This window comes from Polistes fuscatus, unplaced genomic scaffold (assembly GCF_010416935.1).
Source record: "Polistes fuscatus isolate 324 unplaced genomic scaffold, CU_Pfus_HIC Scaffold3, whole genome shotgun sequence".
Lineage (NCBI taxonomy): Eukaryota > Metazoa > Arthropoda > Insecta > Hymenoptera > Vespidae > Polistes > Polistes fuscatus.
Genome location: NW_025113107.1, coordinates 16,497,837 through 16,513,023, shown reverse-complemented (window position 1 = coordinate 16,513,023; position 15,187 = coordinate 16,497,837). Strand labels below are relative to the sequence as shown.

Below are 15,187 nucleotides of genomic sequence, written 5' to 3'. Positions count from 1 at the left end.
TTTAATTAATATTACCAAAGTAATAAAACAAACAAGAAAAAAAATAAAGAACAATCCCCATTATGTAGTTTTATAACACAATTTATAAAACGACAAATGCACGAACATATTTATTTGGTTCACCGTAATAATAATAACAATAATAATAATAATAAGTAACACAACAAATGAATAAATCTAAACGTAATATGGTGGCGATCGTGAGTTTATACGGCACTGAAAAAGTTAAGGCTTAAAACGACGGACGACACACTAACAAGGAACGAGAATGATAAGAGAAATCGGATTCGAACGAAGTCGTGTAAAGAGGATGAGAATGACGATGAGGGGGATGAGGAGGGGTTTGGATGAGGGGGTGGATCAGGGGGAGGATGAGGAGGAGAAGAAGAAGGCACATGCACGAGGAATTACACACGAATACAAAATAGAATGTAACCACATAAACACACACCACACACAAACGACGAAGAAAGAGTGCGATGATGCGCGCTCGTGCTTCTGGCGCATATTAGTGAGAAAGAGAGAGAGAGAGAGAGAGAATGAGTGCGGAGGACGGACATTTAGGTGTCCACACAGTGGGGATCGTGACTCCTTTTTAACTCATGGAGGGGTATCTTCCTACGCAGTAAGATATCCATAGTCATAGAACCAGCCTTCTTTCTTTCTATCTCTCTCTCTCTGTGAGTCCCTTTTTTGTTGCCGCCCATTAAACTTAAAACACGGCGTGATTCGTAGCACCGAGTGTGTTTCTCTACTACTATACTACTTTGACTACACTACTGTTTTACTATTTTTCTTTTTCTTTCTTATTATTTATCTTGAATTTTGTTTTTTTTATACTTCGTCAATAGATTTCGGGTTAAAATCATGAAAAATATTTGTTATTTTTATTCAGTGTTTATATGTATATATAATATTTATTCATTTCATATTTGTTTATTCTACTATGATTATTCATCATACTTGCATTGGTATTATACTCTCTTGGAATATTATCGTTTTTACAGTAGAATAAGAGTGAATCATTGTATGTTGGATTGATGATACGACGCACACAAGTTTTATCGTATATGTATTGTGATTAAATATTTAATATATGTTTGCATATACGTAGGTGTACCTTTACAAGTTTCAAGTCTTACTAGAGTGTAATTGAATTTTAATTTTGTTTGCCATTCCAATCAGTTTTTTTACGAAATAATTTGGGGGACGGATTTAATTCGTATGTCAGTCTTATTTTTCAATTTTTTTACCAATTGTAATACGAATGTTTTTTCTTCTTGATGTATAATAAAACTATATATAGTGGAGATAATATTTGATGGAGGATTAATAAGGAATGGAAATGAAATATAATTGTTCGTAAATGATGAAATTCATTCAAATCGGATGGATAGATCGTACAGAAAATATTCAAGTTCGATATTTTTCGTATCTACGAAGCAATAAAATATTTCAGTTTTCCTAAAACAAAAAAGTTAAAAATGGCTGGTCCCAAATGATAATTAGGTATACGTGAGAGAATGTGACAGAAAGATGAAGAGGAAAAACAACAGGAGAACGTTGGAAACTAAACGTTGGGTATAAGGAAAAAAAAAAGGTAAAAAAGAAAAATAAAGAAAAAAGAAAAACACAAGAGAAAAGAGAAAACGTAGAAATTAAGCAGGATTTTTGTTATAAAAGGTCTAAAACAAAGAAAATCTTATTCACTTCCAGCTGTTGCAACATATGTACCAAGGACACCTCTAGTAGAATAGTTTGAGAAATTTTTGGAATCCAAAATTCATTAGCAGGTACTTCATTAGTCTGAGCTAGCACCTCCGATTCGTAGAATCGTATAGAATTGTAGAAAACTGATCGTCTGGTAGGATCCGTAAAACTGAAAGCTCGTAAGACAAAAAATTGACCTCTTGAACAACTGTCCAACATGTGCAGACCACTTGCGTGCGCTTACGCCTCTTATCCCATTCTTTTTCTTTCTCAAACTCCCTTCTATATTTTACTCTCAACTCCCCACCTTAAGCCCATGAAATCTTTCCTCTTCTTCTTTTATCTCCCATATTTTTCTTTTCCTTTTTCTTCTTCTTGGTCTTCTGTTTTATCTTCTCTCCTATAGCCAAATGATGTTACCAAAAAAATAATCAACCGTTTCTCATGAATTACAAAATGTTTCTTATGTTGAAAATGTAAGTAAGAAAGGGCCTACCTGTTCAATCATTTCTTTCAATATTTAGCTTTTATTTAAATATATTTTTTCTCATTTTTTGTCCCCCCCCCACACCACACACAACCTGTGAACAACTTTACAACACATATCAGAGAACGCATACAATATGCAAGCTTTACAAAATCTACACTTATCTATATTACTTTCCTTTTATGAAATATTTCGAACAGGTAACCTATTCTATTGATTTAATATTTTCCAATTATTATTAAATCAATACTTATTCGATACGAATAATTATTTTCAATATTCCTAACAAATTATTATATTACAAAAATATCAAATCAATCTTATCTTATCTTCAATAATATCTAAATCAAATTGAATGATATCTAATTTGTTGTGAAATATATTTGCTTATATACCTTGCATTGTAATTTATGAATTAGGGTTTTTGAATGAGAAATAAAGAAATAAATAGAACGAGTAGAACAGAAGGTGTATAATAAATTGTACCTAAAGTTGGACAGATTGAAAAAGAGTATAGAGAGAGAAAGAGAGAGAGAAAGAGAGAGAGAGAGAGAGACGTAGAGAGAACACAGTTCTCCTCCTCTCTTATTCTCAAGAGACAGGACTAAAAGTGGGAGAGGAAAATAAACGTGCGCGTAGTTTTACCTACGCGTATACACTCCTGTGAAAACGAACTGTGCTCGGTGGTCGCCATATGGACCATGGATAAGAGAAGCAAGCCTGAGGGTCCAGCAGAAAATAGAGAGAGAGAGAAAGAGAGAGAGAGAGAGAGAAAGAGAGAAAGAAAGAAAGAACTATACTGTACGTTGTTCTTCCTCTCTTCTATTGTCGAGAATGCCGTTCAGATTTTATGGGTTAGGTGCATACATACGTGGAGTAGAATTAGAAACGATATTCCTCCTCTCCCTTCCCCTTTAAAAAGATCGATTCTCCAAAAGCGAGACGGCGCCAGATAGAGTCGACATGAGTCATCGATACTTTAGACGTACAGTTCTGTTCCCAGGAAGCTTTACATACATATATGTACGTTTATATATATATATATCTGTAAAATAATAATATTAATAATATAATATTTTATTAATCATAATAAGAAATGTTATATTATTATATTCAATATTAAATTCACATTTTTAACATATAATTATATTTGTAGTAAGATATTCATTTTTTTTCATATTTATTTATATACTATATCTGTAAAATAATAATATTAATAATATAATATTTTATTAATCATAATAAGAAATGTTATATTATTATATTCAATATTAAATTCACATTTTTAACATATAATATATTTGTAGTAAGATATTCATTTTTTTTCATATTTATTTATATACTATATCTGTAAAATAATAATATTAATAATATAATATTTTATTAATCATAATAAGAAATGTTATATTATTATATTCAATATTAAATTCACGTTTTTTAACATATAATTATTTTTGTAGTAAGATATTTATTTTCTTTTTATATTTATTTATTTATTATATCTGTAAAATAATAATAATAATAATAATAATAATAATAATAATATATTTTATTAATCATAATAAGAAATATTATATTATTATATTCAATATTAAATTCACGTTTTTAAACATATAATTATTTGTAGTAAGATATTTATTTTGATATGTTTGATAATTTATTCTAAATTTGTAGGAACCATATTGTCAACTCCATCTTGGTACCATCATTAGGAATATCTTAATACTATTTTACTATATTTATTATATATTCTTATATATATATATGTAGATGTATCAATTTATTTAATAATATTTCTATTATATTTAGTATATTTGTTTATTATCATTAAATATATATATAACTTATGCATTAACTTGTTATCTAAAAATTGATACTAACTTACATCAGAAACCAAATACCTATTCCATATTGATATTATACCTGCTTCAATTAAACGTATCATTCATTTATTCACTTTTATAATATAATTAATTTTACATTATCTAAATTACGTATAATAAATATTTGATCACCCAACAATATCTATCATTTTCTCATATTTTATACTTCCCTTACTATTCAAACAATATCTTTACGTACTCACACATCTCCCCTTCCACCCCCTGTCCCCCGAACAAATTAAATCTCTACAAAATAATAACAAAACCATGAAAAAATATAAAAATGATCCGTAGAAAAATATATGTTGAGGTTATAAAATTTCGTACGTTGGCTCGGATGTTCATTCTAATGAAATAAAAAGGAGGAAGAACAGAAAAAAAATAAAAAAAAAAAATAGAAAAATAAAAGAAAGAAAGAAAGAAAGAAAAGAAGAAAAAAAAAGACGGGGTGAGCGAACCGACGTAGAGGAACAAATAGGTTCCAATCTGTTCCATCCCTTTGTCGGATGGATCTGTGCCGCGTGTGCAAATCTACCCTCTAAAGCACCATTGCCGTCGTTCACCGTTCGCCGTTCGCCGTTCGCCGCTCATGCTACCCCTACACACGCCTAACACCTAAGCACAATGGATACACGATTTGATCCCCCTCCCTGTGAATCCCCTCGTTCTTTTCTTTCCACCGCGCTTAAATACTGACGCGAAATTCGTTCTATATTTTTACATACACACACACACATATATATGTCCTTTTTTTTTTGGCGTGTAGATAAACGTCTAATCGTTATGTATATTCATAAATGCTAATTTAAGGAAGCCAAATTTTTACTTTATATAATGTAATATGAGAGAGATAATATAATAATGTAAATAATAAAAATAAATATAATATAATATAGAATAGAATATATAATTATAATTATCTATTATATTAAATAATATAATAATATAGATATATTATAATATTATAATTATATTAGAAATAATATTATATTATAATTAATACCATAATAATATTAAAATATATTATAATATCTATTATATAAATAATTTTTATAACTTCACATATTTTTTTACGGATCATTTTTATTATTAATAATTATAATATATATTATTATAATTAATAATACTATTTATACTAATTAATAAATTAAATTAAATTAATATTACTATTTCTATTAATTAATAAATACTTATTAATTATATATATATATAATATATAATAATAAAAATAAAAATGTAATAATACAGTAATGTAAGAATACCCTTTAAAATATTTTTATTATAAATATATATGTATTTCTAATACGTGTATATATCTCTGTATACAATGTTATTAATAATTTGTTTTATATTCTGAAATTTGTTAACCATATCGTTCGCTTATATATATATTTTCTAGTATTATATTTAGAAATATTTTGATAATACTTTTTACTATATTATACGTAGATTATTTTGAACAGTTAGTATTTTATAGTAATTCGTAGTTTTAATTCGATGAATTTTCTTGAAAAAACGAAAGTGTCTCTTCACGATAAATCCTACATGATAGATTTAAAAAAATGACTCACGTATATCCGTAAGATCTAAATTTAATAACGAATCTATCTAAAATGTTTAAATTTCATGAATTTTCATGTGGGTACGAGAAGGAGAAGTTATTTCAAGCCAATAATAAAGCACATATCTATCTACCTTTATATGTGAACCTTCAACTAGGTGAACACGAATAATTCTTAACAAACATGCGGGTACCGTGCTGAGAATTCCATTCTATTTAACCGTAATTATTTAATTGACGATCTTCGCCAGCATTCTCACAGACGTAACTGGACACATATCTTTGTGTATAATACACATGTGTTAATACACATGCATAGACAGGAACGATTCCCAACCATGATACAATAAAGCTTTATAAAAGAAATGTAACAGAAAACATGAATAAAACATATCTTTATATTATTTTATATATCCCCTTGGTTAACTCGAATCACAAAATATAAATTATAAGAAAAATTGATAAAATGTCATTTTGTAGAAAATATCATTCAATTATTATACGATAATACTCGAACAAAATAATTCTAACGTTAAACATCTTTGATTCTTTATTACCTTGCTACTCGATCTGTGCTAAATTAATATAACTATATAATATATTAATATAATTATATAATATATAAATATATATATATATATTATATATTAAAACAAAATTTAAACTATTATTCGATTAATTACGTAAGATAAATTATAACAAAAAATACATTCTATAAAATAATAATATGAAATAATGATGAAACTACGATACGATAACATACTCAAAGTAAAACTCGAATTCTTATTTACTTGACAAAAAATAAATACAAAAATATATATCCAAATAAAAAAAAATAAAAAATATAAATTAAATCTGATTTTTAATCGAATAGATAAATGTGAAATATTTTAGAAAATATCTACTTTAAAGCAATGAACTCTTTTACTTTTCGAGAACGATCACAATTTGGCTCTAGTTGCTCGTTGGGTAATCAATTGTTGAAACGAGAGAGAGAGAGAGAGAGAGAGAATAAGTGAGGTGAAAAAGACAGACAGAGAGAGAGAGAGAGAGAGAGAATAAGAGAATGAGAGGGGGAAGAAGGGGATGCTGCCACGTGGCTTGCTTGGACCAAAACGAAAGAGAGAGAAAAAGATAGAATGAGAGTCGAAGCAAACTAGAAAGGGGGAACGATTGGCACATCGTGCATATCGCCGTGAACACCGTCGTCGTCGTAGTCGTAGTCGTCGTCGTAGTCGTCGTACACGTAGTTGGTCCATGCAAGTTACCTTTACTATGTTTACCATTCTCTATTGTGTATGACTACGATAAGGGAGTAGCAGGGGAGTCTGCAAGTGAGATCGCATGAGTCATCCAAACGAAGCTTCTCTCAATAGCGTAGGCTAAATCTTCGCGATATACGCGAAAATATCAACTAACGCGTTCAAATCTCTATTTATTATTTATTATTTATTATTTATTTCGTTATATTAATTACTATGCATTTATATATATAATTAGTATAATATAGTATAATATATATATATATAATATAGTATAATTAGTATAATATATATTTATTTATTTATTTAATAATATTTTATTGACCCTAGAACCTAGGCTCCCTGAAGGCCATTAATTACATATTAATATATATATATATATATATATTATATAATTAAAATGTATTTTATATATTAAAATTAAATTAATTTAATATTATATATAAAAATTAATATATATAAAAAAATTAAATTTGAGTATGTTGTCGTGTCGCAGTTTAATCATTATTTCATATTATTATTTTATGGAATGTATTTTTTGTTATAATTTATCTTACGTAATTAATCAAATAATCGTTTTAATTTTGTTTTAATATATAATATATATATATATATATTTTGTAATTATTATATATATATATAAATTTCATTTTCTCCCCCTCCGATATTGGTCTCTTGAAAAAATTCATATTTTTCAAAACAAAATACACTTTTAATTTTTATCGAAAGTAATTGAAAAAAAGGTAACATTGTTGATATAATTTATATAGAAGAAATGTATATATTACATTAAATTCATTATATATTTCTAATCTTTAAATTACCGGTATTACTTTGCTGATTCTACAAAAAAGAAAAAGAAAAACAAATTATGTTTTTAATTGATCACATTTATTTTCATTATATTATTGTACGTATATATTCTTTTTTCAATTGAATGAATTTTGTAATATTCATTTTGAAGAGAATATTTCAGGTGAAATTATTTCTATAATAGATTGCAATTAAGTATATATGTTATATATGTATCTATAATAAAAGTATCATATATTATATATTATTATATTTATTTAATATATTAATATTTGAGATGAGATAATTGTATAATAAATATTATCCGATTATTTTATTGTAATATTTAAATATGATAATAAATCGTATAAAATATAACATCTATAATAAATGGTATTAAATAAAATACCGATTATTATTTTAGTATCAATTGTTTCCTCGTGAAAAAAGGAATAGAATAAAAATTGCGAATTTTTTTCTTTTTTTTTTTTGTTGTTTTGTCTGTCTCTCTACTTTTGATATTACATTGTTCGTGTTTCTACGTCACTGTACTCTCAGTCAATGCATCAATCCGGCCTGCATCTGTATGTATTTAGACGGGGGAGAGACCCCTATGTGACATCATCCCCTTGCCCATCTACTCCTGGTTCGTTTCGCTGGGTGACTTCTGTCGCCTAACTCCAAACACCCTTGGACCCTGTGTTACCTCCCTTTTACCTCTAATCTTTATCAATTCAACCTATCGGCTTATCCTACAAAAGAATAGTCGACCGTACTACCTATAGAATAATGCAAGGCTTATTAGGTTTCTATAAATGTTCACATTTTTAAATGTCGACGTGTTTAAATGTCCTGTACATTTAAAAATCATCAAAATAGTTGATTATTATAATGGGTCTGTTATTTTTTAACAGAAAATTTTATTTAATTATAATATATTAATAATACTTTGAAGCACACACAGTATGAGAAAATATTTCATAGGGGTTGATTTCATTATTACAGATATAAATTATTATTACTTAAATTAATTTAATATTTAATAATGTTGAATGTGCTTATATATTTTTTTAAATTCATTGTTACTTATTCATAGTTATGTATCTAATAATTACATATATATATTAGAATAATAATAATTTGTTATTATTGTATTGTTTTACTGTTTGAAAAATTAAAAATTTGTAATATAATTGTTATTATGGTGTATGGTCGTAGTCTAACATAATTTAAAGAAGAAAATGTATATATAGCTTACTTTTAATTTAATGTATAATAGGAAAAGCAAAAATAACGATTTTTCAATCCCAGGATGATGAGTTAAGGTGTGCAATATGTTTATAATGAAAATTTGATGTCGTAATTTGATATTATTTAAAACTAATTACACAGCTCTATATGATTAATAACTATATTATTATCTTAATCATTGCCACGTAAATTGTATGCTTCACTACTAAAAATATAAAACTTTAGAAAACAAAGAGGTAAACGTTGCATTATCATATTCTATCTTTGTCTTACTCAACCTCGTATATAAGATCTTAAGAACCCTTGGTAAAAAAAAATGCGAAATTATCAAATTAGATTAAAATTTCTAATCTACGTTATTCGATCAAATTCTTTTTTTATTTTTAATGATATTCAAAAATGAATAATTGTTAATAAAAAAATCAACGTGTTATTACCACTACTGTCGTGCTACATAAGACACAGGTTCTTATTCTACGTACTACCGCACTGACCCGTCAACGTGGATTGGTTAATAACATTTTACTAGAATAAGAAAGAACATGCTATTCGAAAATAAATCTCTTTGTCTTATAGTACTATTCATATTTTTATTATGAAATATATAATCTATTTTATATTTGTCAATGCATCTAACCTAAAAGATTATGCAACGGGTTGTAAAATATGTATTTATTCTTAAATATAATATTTAAAGATTATAATACTCTACTTAGAAAAACTCCGATAAAACAGGACAAAAATTTGATAACATAAATTGTTACTAGTTATTCAACCTTTTCATTGGTTATTCCAAAAAGAATTTTTATTTATCTTCTATGATATATATGAATATACAAACGTACGAATACAAAATGTATCCATATTATAATTAAATTCTATTTTATTATTATTAATAAGTAAAGTAAAAAAATAAATTTAAAAAAATTTCTGCATAATTGAAAAATATCAATAAATCTCAGAACTATACAACGCCATTGTCTCCCCAATTGCGTACCATTAGCTTTGGTAACTATTTCTAGTAATATCAGGTAAGAACGATGATACCTAATAATAAGAAAAAACCTACTCGCTTAAAGATGCAAGCAGCAATTTGTTATTTCGATTAGAGTCTCGTTATTTTTAAGAGACTATTATAATCAAGTTTTCATATTGAAAGAAAAGAAAAAAGGAATAAAATCTATACTCTTGTATAATTAATAAATTCGAATAAACTCAAGTAATAAGAAACTAGAAGAATAGTAAAAAATATTTATAGTAATATAAACGAACCAATCAGAAAGTCGTTAGTTAACCCCGTGATTCCTTGCGCGTTGAAGACTAGAAGAAGGTTCACCGATTGCCTGCCAAAGTTTGCTAAGGAGAGAAAAAAAGTGTGGCAGTGGCTGGTAGAAGATATACACATATATTCTTATGATATTTTACATATAACAGAAGTCTTGAAAAATATTTTACAAACGTGAGTATTACATTTGATCAATATTAATTCGGTTAAACGTATGCGTAATCATCTAAAATGATAATAATGACGTATCGATGAATCGAGACGATTCCAGGCCAATGTCAGTCCATCTACCGTGTGCGAAAATGTCTAATGCTTGACAAAAAAAAAAAAAAGAAAACCGAAGAAAGAAAATAAAGATAAAGGAATAGAAATAAAGATAAAGAAAGAAAATCATCGTGAAAATATATCGTTGCCATTGAAAAAAAAAATATATATCTTTGGAATACACAGATCTAAATTCTATTTTCGTTTGATACAGTCGATTATTCTCGTAAATAAAGGCAACATTATTTTCTAGGGATTAAAAACCTAACCCTTAAGCGCGAGATTGCTAAGAATAATATATTTTTTTTCTTTTTCAACCGTAATTATGTCAATATATCTATCGATACGTCAATATATTAATATTTGATTGGAATTAGGTTGATTTTTGTCAACGAATATTTGTTTAATTCATTTTTAAACGATTAGTCGGTAAGATTATTTTTATGTTAATGTACTGGTGAAATGCGCGTACATGCGCGCGCACGATACCATACACATACATTTATATGTATGTATGTGTGTGCTTGCGATACGTCCGTATTAGCTTTTAAAAAAGGGGTGGGGAGTTGCATGCGAATACCTTGCACACGGAAACGCGTACGTAACCAAGTAGCTGTGTGTACAAGTAGCAAGTTACGAAGAAAATAACTACGTTTATTTCTATCCGCTTTATATCATTTTCTATCGATAATTAAATTTATTTTCAAATCGTTAAGAAAACGTACGAGGTAACAAAGCCAAGTCAAACCTTGTCCATTTTTATTATTTGTAACGTCTTGTTGTCAAGGAATAACGAAAATGCTTTGTATTCCTAGTATATACATTTATGCGCACGCACATTTAGCGTGCACGTTAACGAAAATGTATAATACATTGATATACATGATATAAACTATGTTTTTAGAAATATTTTGATGAAACATTAATAATAATAATAATATGTGCCAAATATAATTCTATTTTATTTAATAGAAATAAATTAATTTGCTACTTTATCTTCTTAACTTTTAATATTGAATACGATACATCATGTCGTACAGTAAATATATTCCTTACGCGTTTTGGATATGTAATATATATTTATTGTATATATCACACGATATCTATTCTTGATATATGCTGTTACTAAACGAAAGAATATATGCAATCTAAATTAATCTTAAACTTTATGTTTCTATAGATGTCAAGTGGACCGACACATAAGTATCGTTATAAAAATGTGGGCTTAGACTCACAGGAATTAAGACGACGTAGAGAAGAAGAAGGTGTGCAATTAAGAAAACAAAAGCGTGAACAACAATTATCAAAAAGACGTAATGTACCTAATATTGTTTCCGACGAGGATAATGTTTCAACTACAGACGAATATTCTCTACCTACGCCACAATTAGTAAAATCTATATTTTTTTTTGCTTAACTATTATAATTATATATACGTATATTAATCAAATTTCTCTTGTTATTCATAACGTGCTTTTATCTTCCTGTTACAGCAAAGTGTTGTTATAACAAAAAAATTGGTACAAGCGTTATACAGTCCTAATGTAGAAGATCAATTAGCAGCTACTCAAAAATTCCGAAGGATATTATCCAGAGAACCAAATCCTCCTATAGATGAAGTTATACATACAGGGATAGTACCTCGATTTGTTGAATTTTTGAAAAATGATAGTAATTGTACACTTCAGGTTTGTACGCTATTATTATTATTATTATTATTAATTAATTAATCTACTTTAACGAAGAAAATATTTCTATCACTTTTAGTATGAATAATAGAAAAGGCCCAAGAATTATATATTTTTTATTTTAAAAAGAAAATATATATATATTGTTTTTTAGGTAACATGACATTGCATGCATTATACATATTTAAAAACTAATAATAATATTGTATGTTATTCGACAGTTCGAAGCTGCATGGGCTTTGACAAATATTGCGAGTGGAACATCTCAGCAAACACGTATGGTAATAGAAACAGGAGCTGTACCTACTTTCATATCGTTACTCAATTCTGAATACGAAGATGTACGAGAACAAGCAGTTTGGGCTTTAGGCAATATCGCAGGAGATAGTCCTGAATGTAGAGATCATGTTATACAATGTGGTGTCCTTGATCCTCTTTTACAGTATGTTTTTATAAGATTTAGTTACTTTTTATTATTTTTCTTACATGTATCTTAACAATTAGAGATGATATTCTGTATTATATTTGATTTAATTTAATTTTTACATTTTTAGACTTCTTACTAAAACCACGCAAATATCTATGACACGGAATGCTGTATGGGCATTGTCTAATCTCTGTCGTGGCAAAAATCCTGCACCTGTATTTTCTAAAGTAGCACCATCCTTACCAGTTTTAGCACAACTTCTTAATCATACAGATGCAGACGTTCTTGCTGATACTTGTTGGGCTTTGTCGTATTTAAGCGACGGGCCAAATGATAAAATACAAGCAGTTATAGATGCTGGCGTTTGTAGGCGTCTTGTAGAACTTTTGATGTAAGTATTTTATTTAATATTATATCATTAATATATATACGTCAATATATTTATAAAATGTCTAACAATAATAAATGAATTATAATATTACATTGGATATTAATAAGCTATTTTTAAAATGAGATTTTAGTTAGAGGTACATGATATCTAGAAATTAAATAAATATTCTTGTTCAATATATGATTATAGAATCTACTTATAATCTACTTATGTCCTATTTATTTAGGCGCGATGAAACTAATGTAGTGAGCGCAGCTCTTCGTGCTGTTGGTAATATAGTTACCGGTGACGACGTTCAAACTCAAGTTGTACTAAATTGTTCTGCACTACCTTGTTTATTACATCTTTTGAATTCATCCCGAGAAACTATACGTAAGGAAGCTTGTTGGACGGTTTCTAATATCACTGCTGGTAACCCTCAGCAAATACAGGTAAATAATAATAATAAAATATTTTATATCTCGAATTTTTGGAACCATCAATATGTTAGGAAGAACACAATTAATAAAAATAATTATTATCTATACGTAGAGTTAATATTAATTATTTCTTTTCAGGCTGTTATTGATGCTAATATTTGCCCTGTACTAATTGAGATATTAGAAAAAGCCGAATTTAAAACTCGAAAAGAAGCAGCTTGGGCAATCACAAATGCTACCAGTGGTGGTACACCGGAACAAATTCGTTATCTTGCTTCACAGGGATGTATTTCACCATTGTGCGATTTATTAACAGTCATGGATACAAAGATCCTCCAGGTTGCATTAAATGGTTTAGAAAATATCTTACGTCTTGGCGAACAAGATGCTAGTATGCACAATGGCATAAATCCTTATGCAGTTTTGATCGAAGAATGTTATGGTAACGTATTGATAAGAAAAATTAATTAATATTTACATTTAATATTTATATTTGCTTATAATGTTATTTTCTTCTCTTTTTTTAGGCCTAGACAAAATTGAATTTCTTCAATCTCATAAAAATATGGACATTTATCAAAAAGCTTTTGATATTATCGATCGATATTTCGGATCCGAGGAAGAAGATACAAGAATTGTTCCATCTATTGACTCGCAAGGACAACAATTTCAGTTCACAGCACCCGACTCTTCTCAACTTCCAGTTGAAGGCTTTGAATTTTAAACGATTAAAATATTGATTGAAACCTGGAATAACGTGCTTCTGAATACGACTGTTCCATGCGCTATCTTTTACGATCCTTAATCTCATGAGAAATGTAATATCTCTAAAACCGAAAAATAACAACTAGCTGTACGAGTTTTCTCATACCGAAACAACAAACTAGCTGTACAAGTTTTCTCATACATTGTATTATTATTATTACAAATGCTTTTGAGTTCGTATATCCATCATTGAAAAAGAAAAGAAAATATCAATAGTACATACCCCCTTTTAAAAAAAGAATTATTAGACTTATTATTAATTAACAAAATGTATCTTGCATCTTCATTTTGTTAAGTGAAAAGTCTAATAATTATGACATATATATGACTAGTAAAAGTAAAACATCTTTGCATCTTGCTAAGATGTTTTACTTTTATCAAGTCATTACAATGCATTAACCTCTTCCGCTATGCGATAATAGTACAGCCTGTGGGCTCAAACAAACAATGCAATAGTTTGTGAAACAAATTGAAGCTATCAACGTATTCGTATATTTGTCCTATAATTTGTATCAGAGTTAAACTTGCGGTAATAGCAGAAGGGATTAATATTTTTATCGTTTGCTTTTCTTGGCTCTTTCTCACCTATTCTAAACAAAATAAATCTTTATTAAATTATAATAGTCAAAGCTTTTACCAAGCTTTCGTGTTGTTAATATGTATTACTGATCAATCAGTAAACTTATTCGTATACTTTTGCAGCGTAAAGCGTTCAGTTTAACAGAGATATAAAAAAACAGAAACCATTGTATTAGTGCTTAAAAAGTAAGTATGATTTAAGTGCTAAGACTGTGGGTAAACAGAACAAAAAAAGAGAGAGACCGATTAAATTCAAAGCCAGATATTATACGTACACATTACGACATGACTGACTGGGAATTACGACACAGCAACAACAACAATGACGACTTGTGCAACTTGCAAGATATACTGTATGACTGAAGTAAACGACTACTACTACTTCTACTACTACTATTACAGCCAATTCGGACAACATTACAC

General features: G+C 27.9%; 1 protein-coding gene and 2 long non-coding RNA genes across 4 annotated transcripts; 1 reads left to right on the top strand and 2 right to left on the bottom strand.

Moving 5' to 3' along the window:
• Nucleotides 1-2,052: 2,052 nt before the first annotated feature.
• On the bottom strand, nt 2,053-3,140 carry LOC122519782. Its single transcript, XR_006304362.1, has 2 exons — nt 3,069-3,140; nt 2,053-2,301 (listed from the first exon to the last, which is right to left on the bottom strand). It is a non-coding gene; the product is annotated as an uncharacterized LOC122519782 (long non-coding RNA).
• A 5,280-nt stretch (nt 3,141-8,420) lies between these two features.
• Nucleotides 8,421-9,224, bottom strand: LOC122519331. The gene is made up of 2 exons (XR_006304283.1): nt 8,954-9,224; nt 8,421-8,474 (listed from the first exon to the last, which is right to left on the bottom strand). It is a non-coding gene; the product is annotated as an uncharacterized LOC122519331 (long non-coding RNA).
• Nucleotides 9,225-10,233: 1,009 nt separating this feature from the next.
• On the top strand, nt 10,234-14,365 carry LOC122519588 (importin subunit alpha-7). 2 transcript variants are annotated; one of them, XM_043639154.1, is made up of 8 exons: nt 10,234-10,405; nt 11,676-11,885; nt 11,989-12,183; nt 12,405-12,625; nt 12,738-13,001; nt 13,228-13,432; nt 13,559-13,862; nt 13,948-14,365. In XM_043639154.1, the coding sequence occupies exons 2-8, from the start codon at nt 11,676-11,678 to the stop codon at nt 14,142-14,144; spliced, it is 1,596 nt and encodes a 531-aa protein (XP_043495089.1). In that variant the 5' UTR covers nt 10,234-10,405; the 3' UTR covers nt 14,145-14,365. The 2 variants fall into 2 exon arrangements, with proteins under 2 accessions (XP_043495089.1, XP_043495091.1); XM_043639156.1 differs by lacking the exon at nt 10,234-10,405 and adding an exon at nt 11,085-11,223.
• Nucleotides 14,366-15,187: the final 822 nt, after the last annotated feature.

What these genes read in the sequence shown, in the direction of transcription:
- LOC122519588 (XM_043639154.1), top strand. Translation starts at nt 11,676, where the DNA reads ATGTCAAGTGGACCGACACATAAGTATCGTTATAAAAATGTGGGCTTA. An exon ending in CTCTACCTACGCCACAATTA is followed by an intron (nt 11,886 to 11,988) that starts GTAAAATCTATA and finishes TTCCTGTTACAG; the next exon opens with CAAAGTGTTGTTATAACAAA. An exon ending in GTAACCCTCAGCAAATACAG is followed by an intron (nt 13,433 to 13,558) that starts GTAAATAATAAT and finishes ATTTCTTTTCAG; the next exon opens with GCTGTTATTGATGCTAATAT.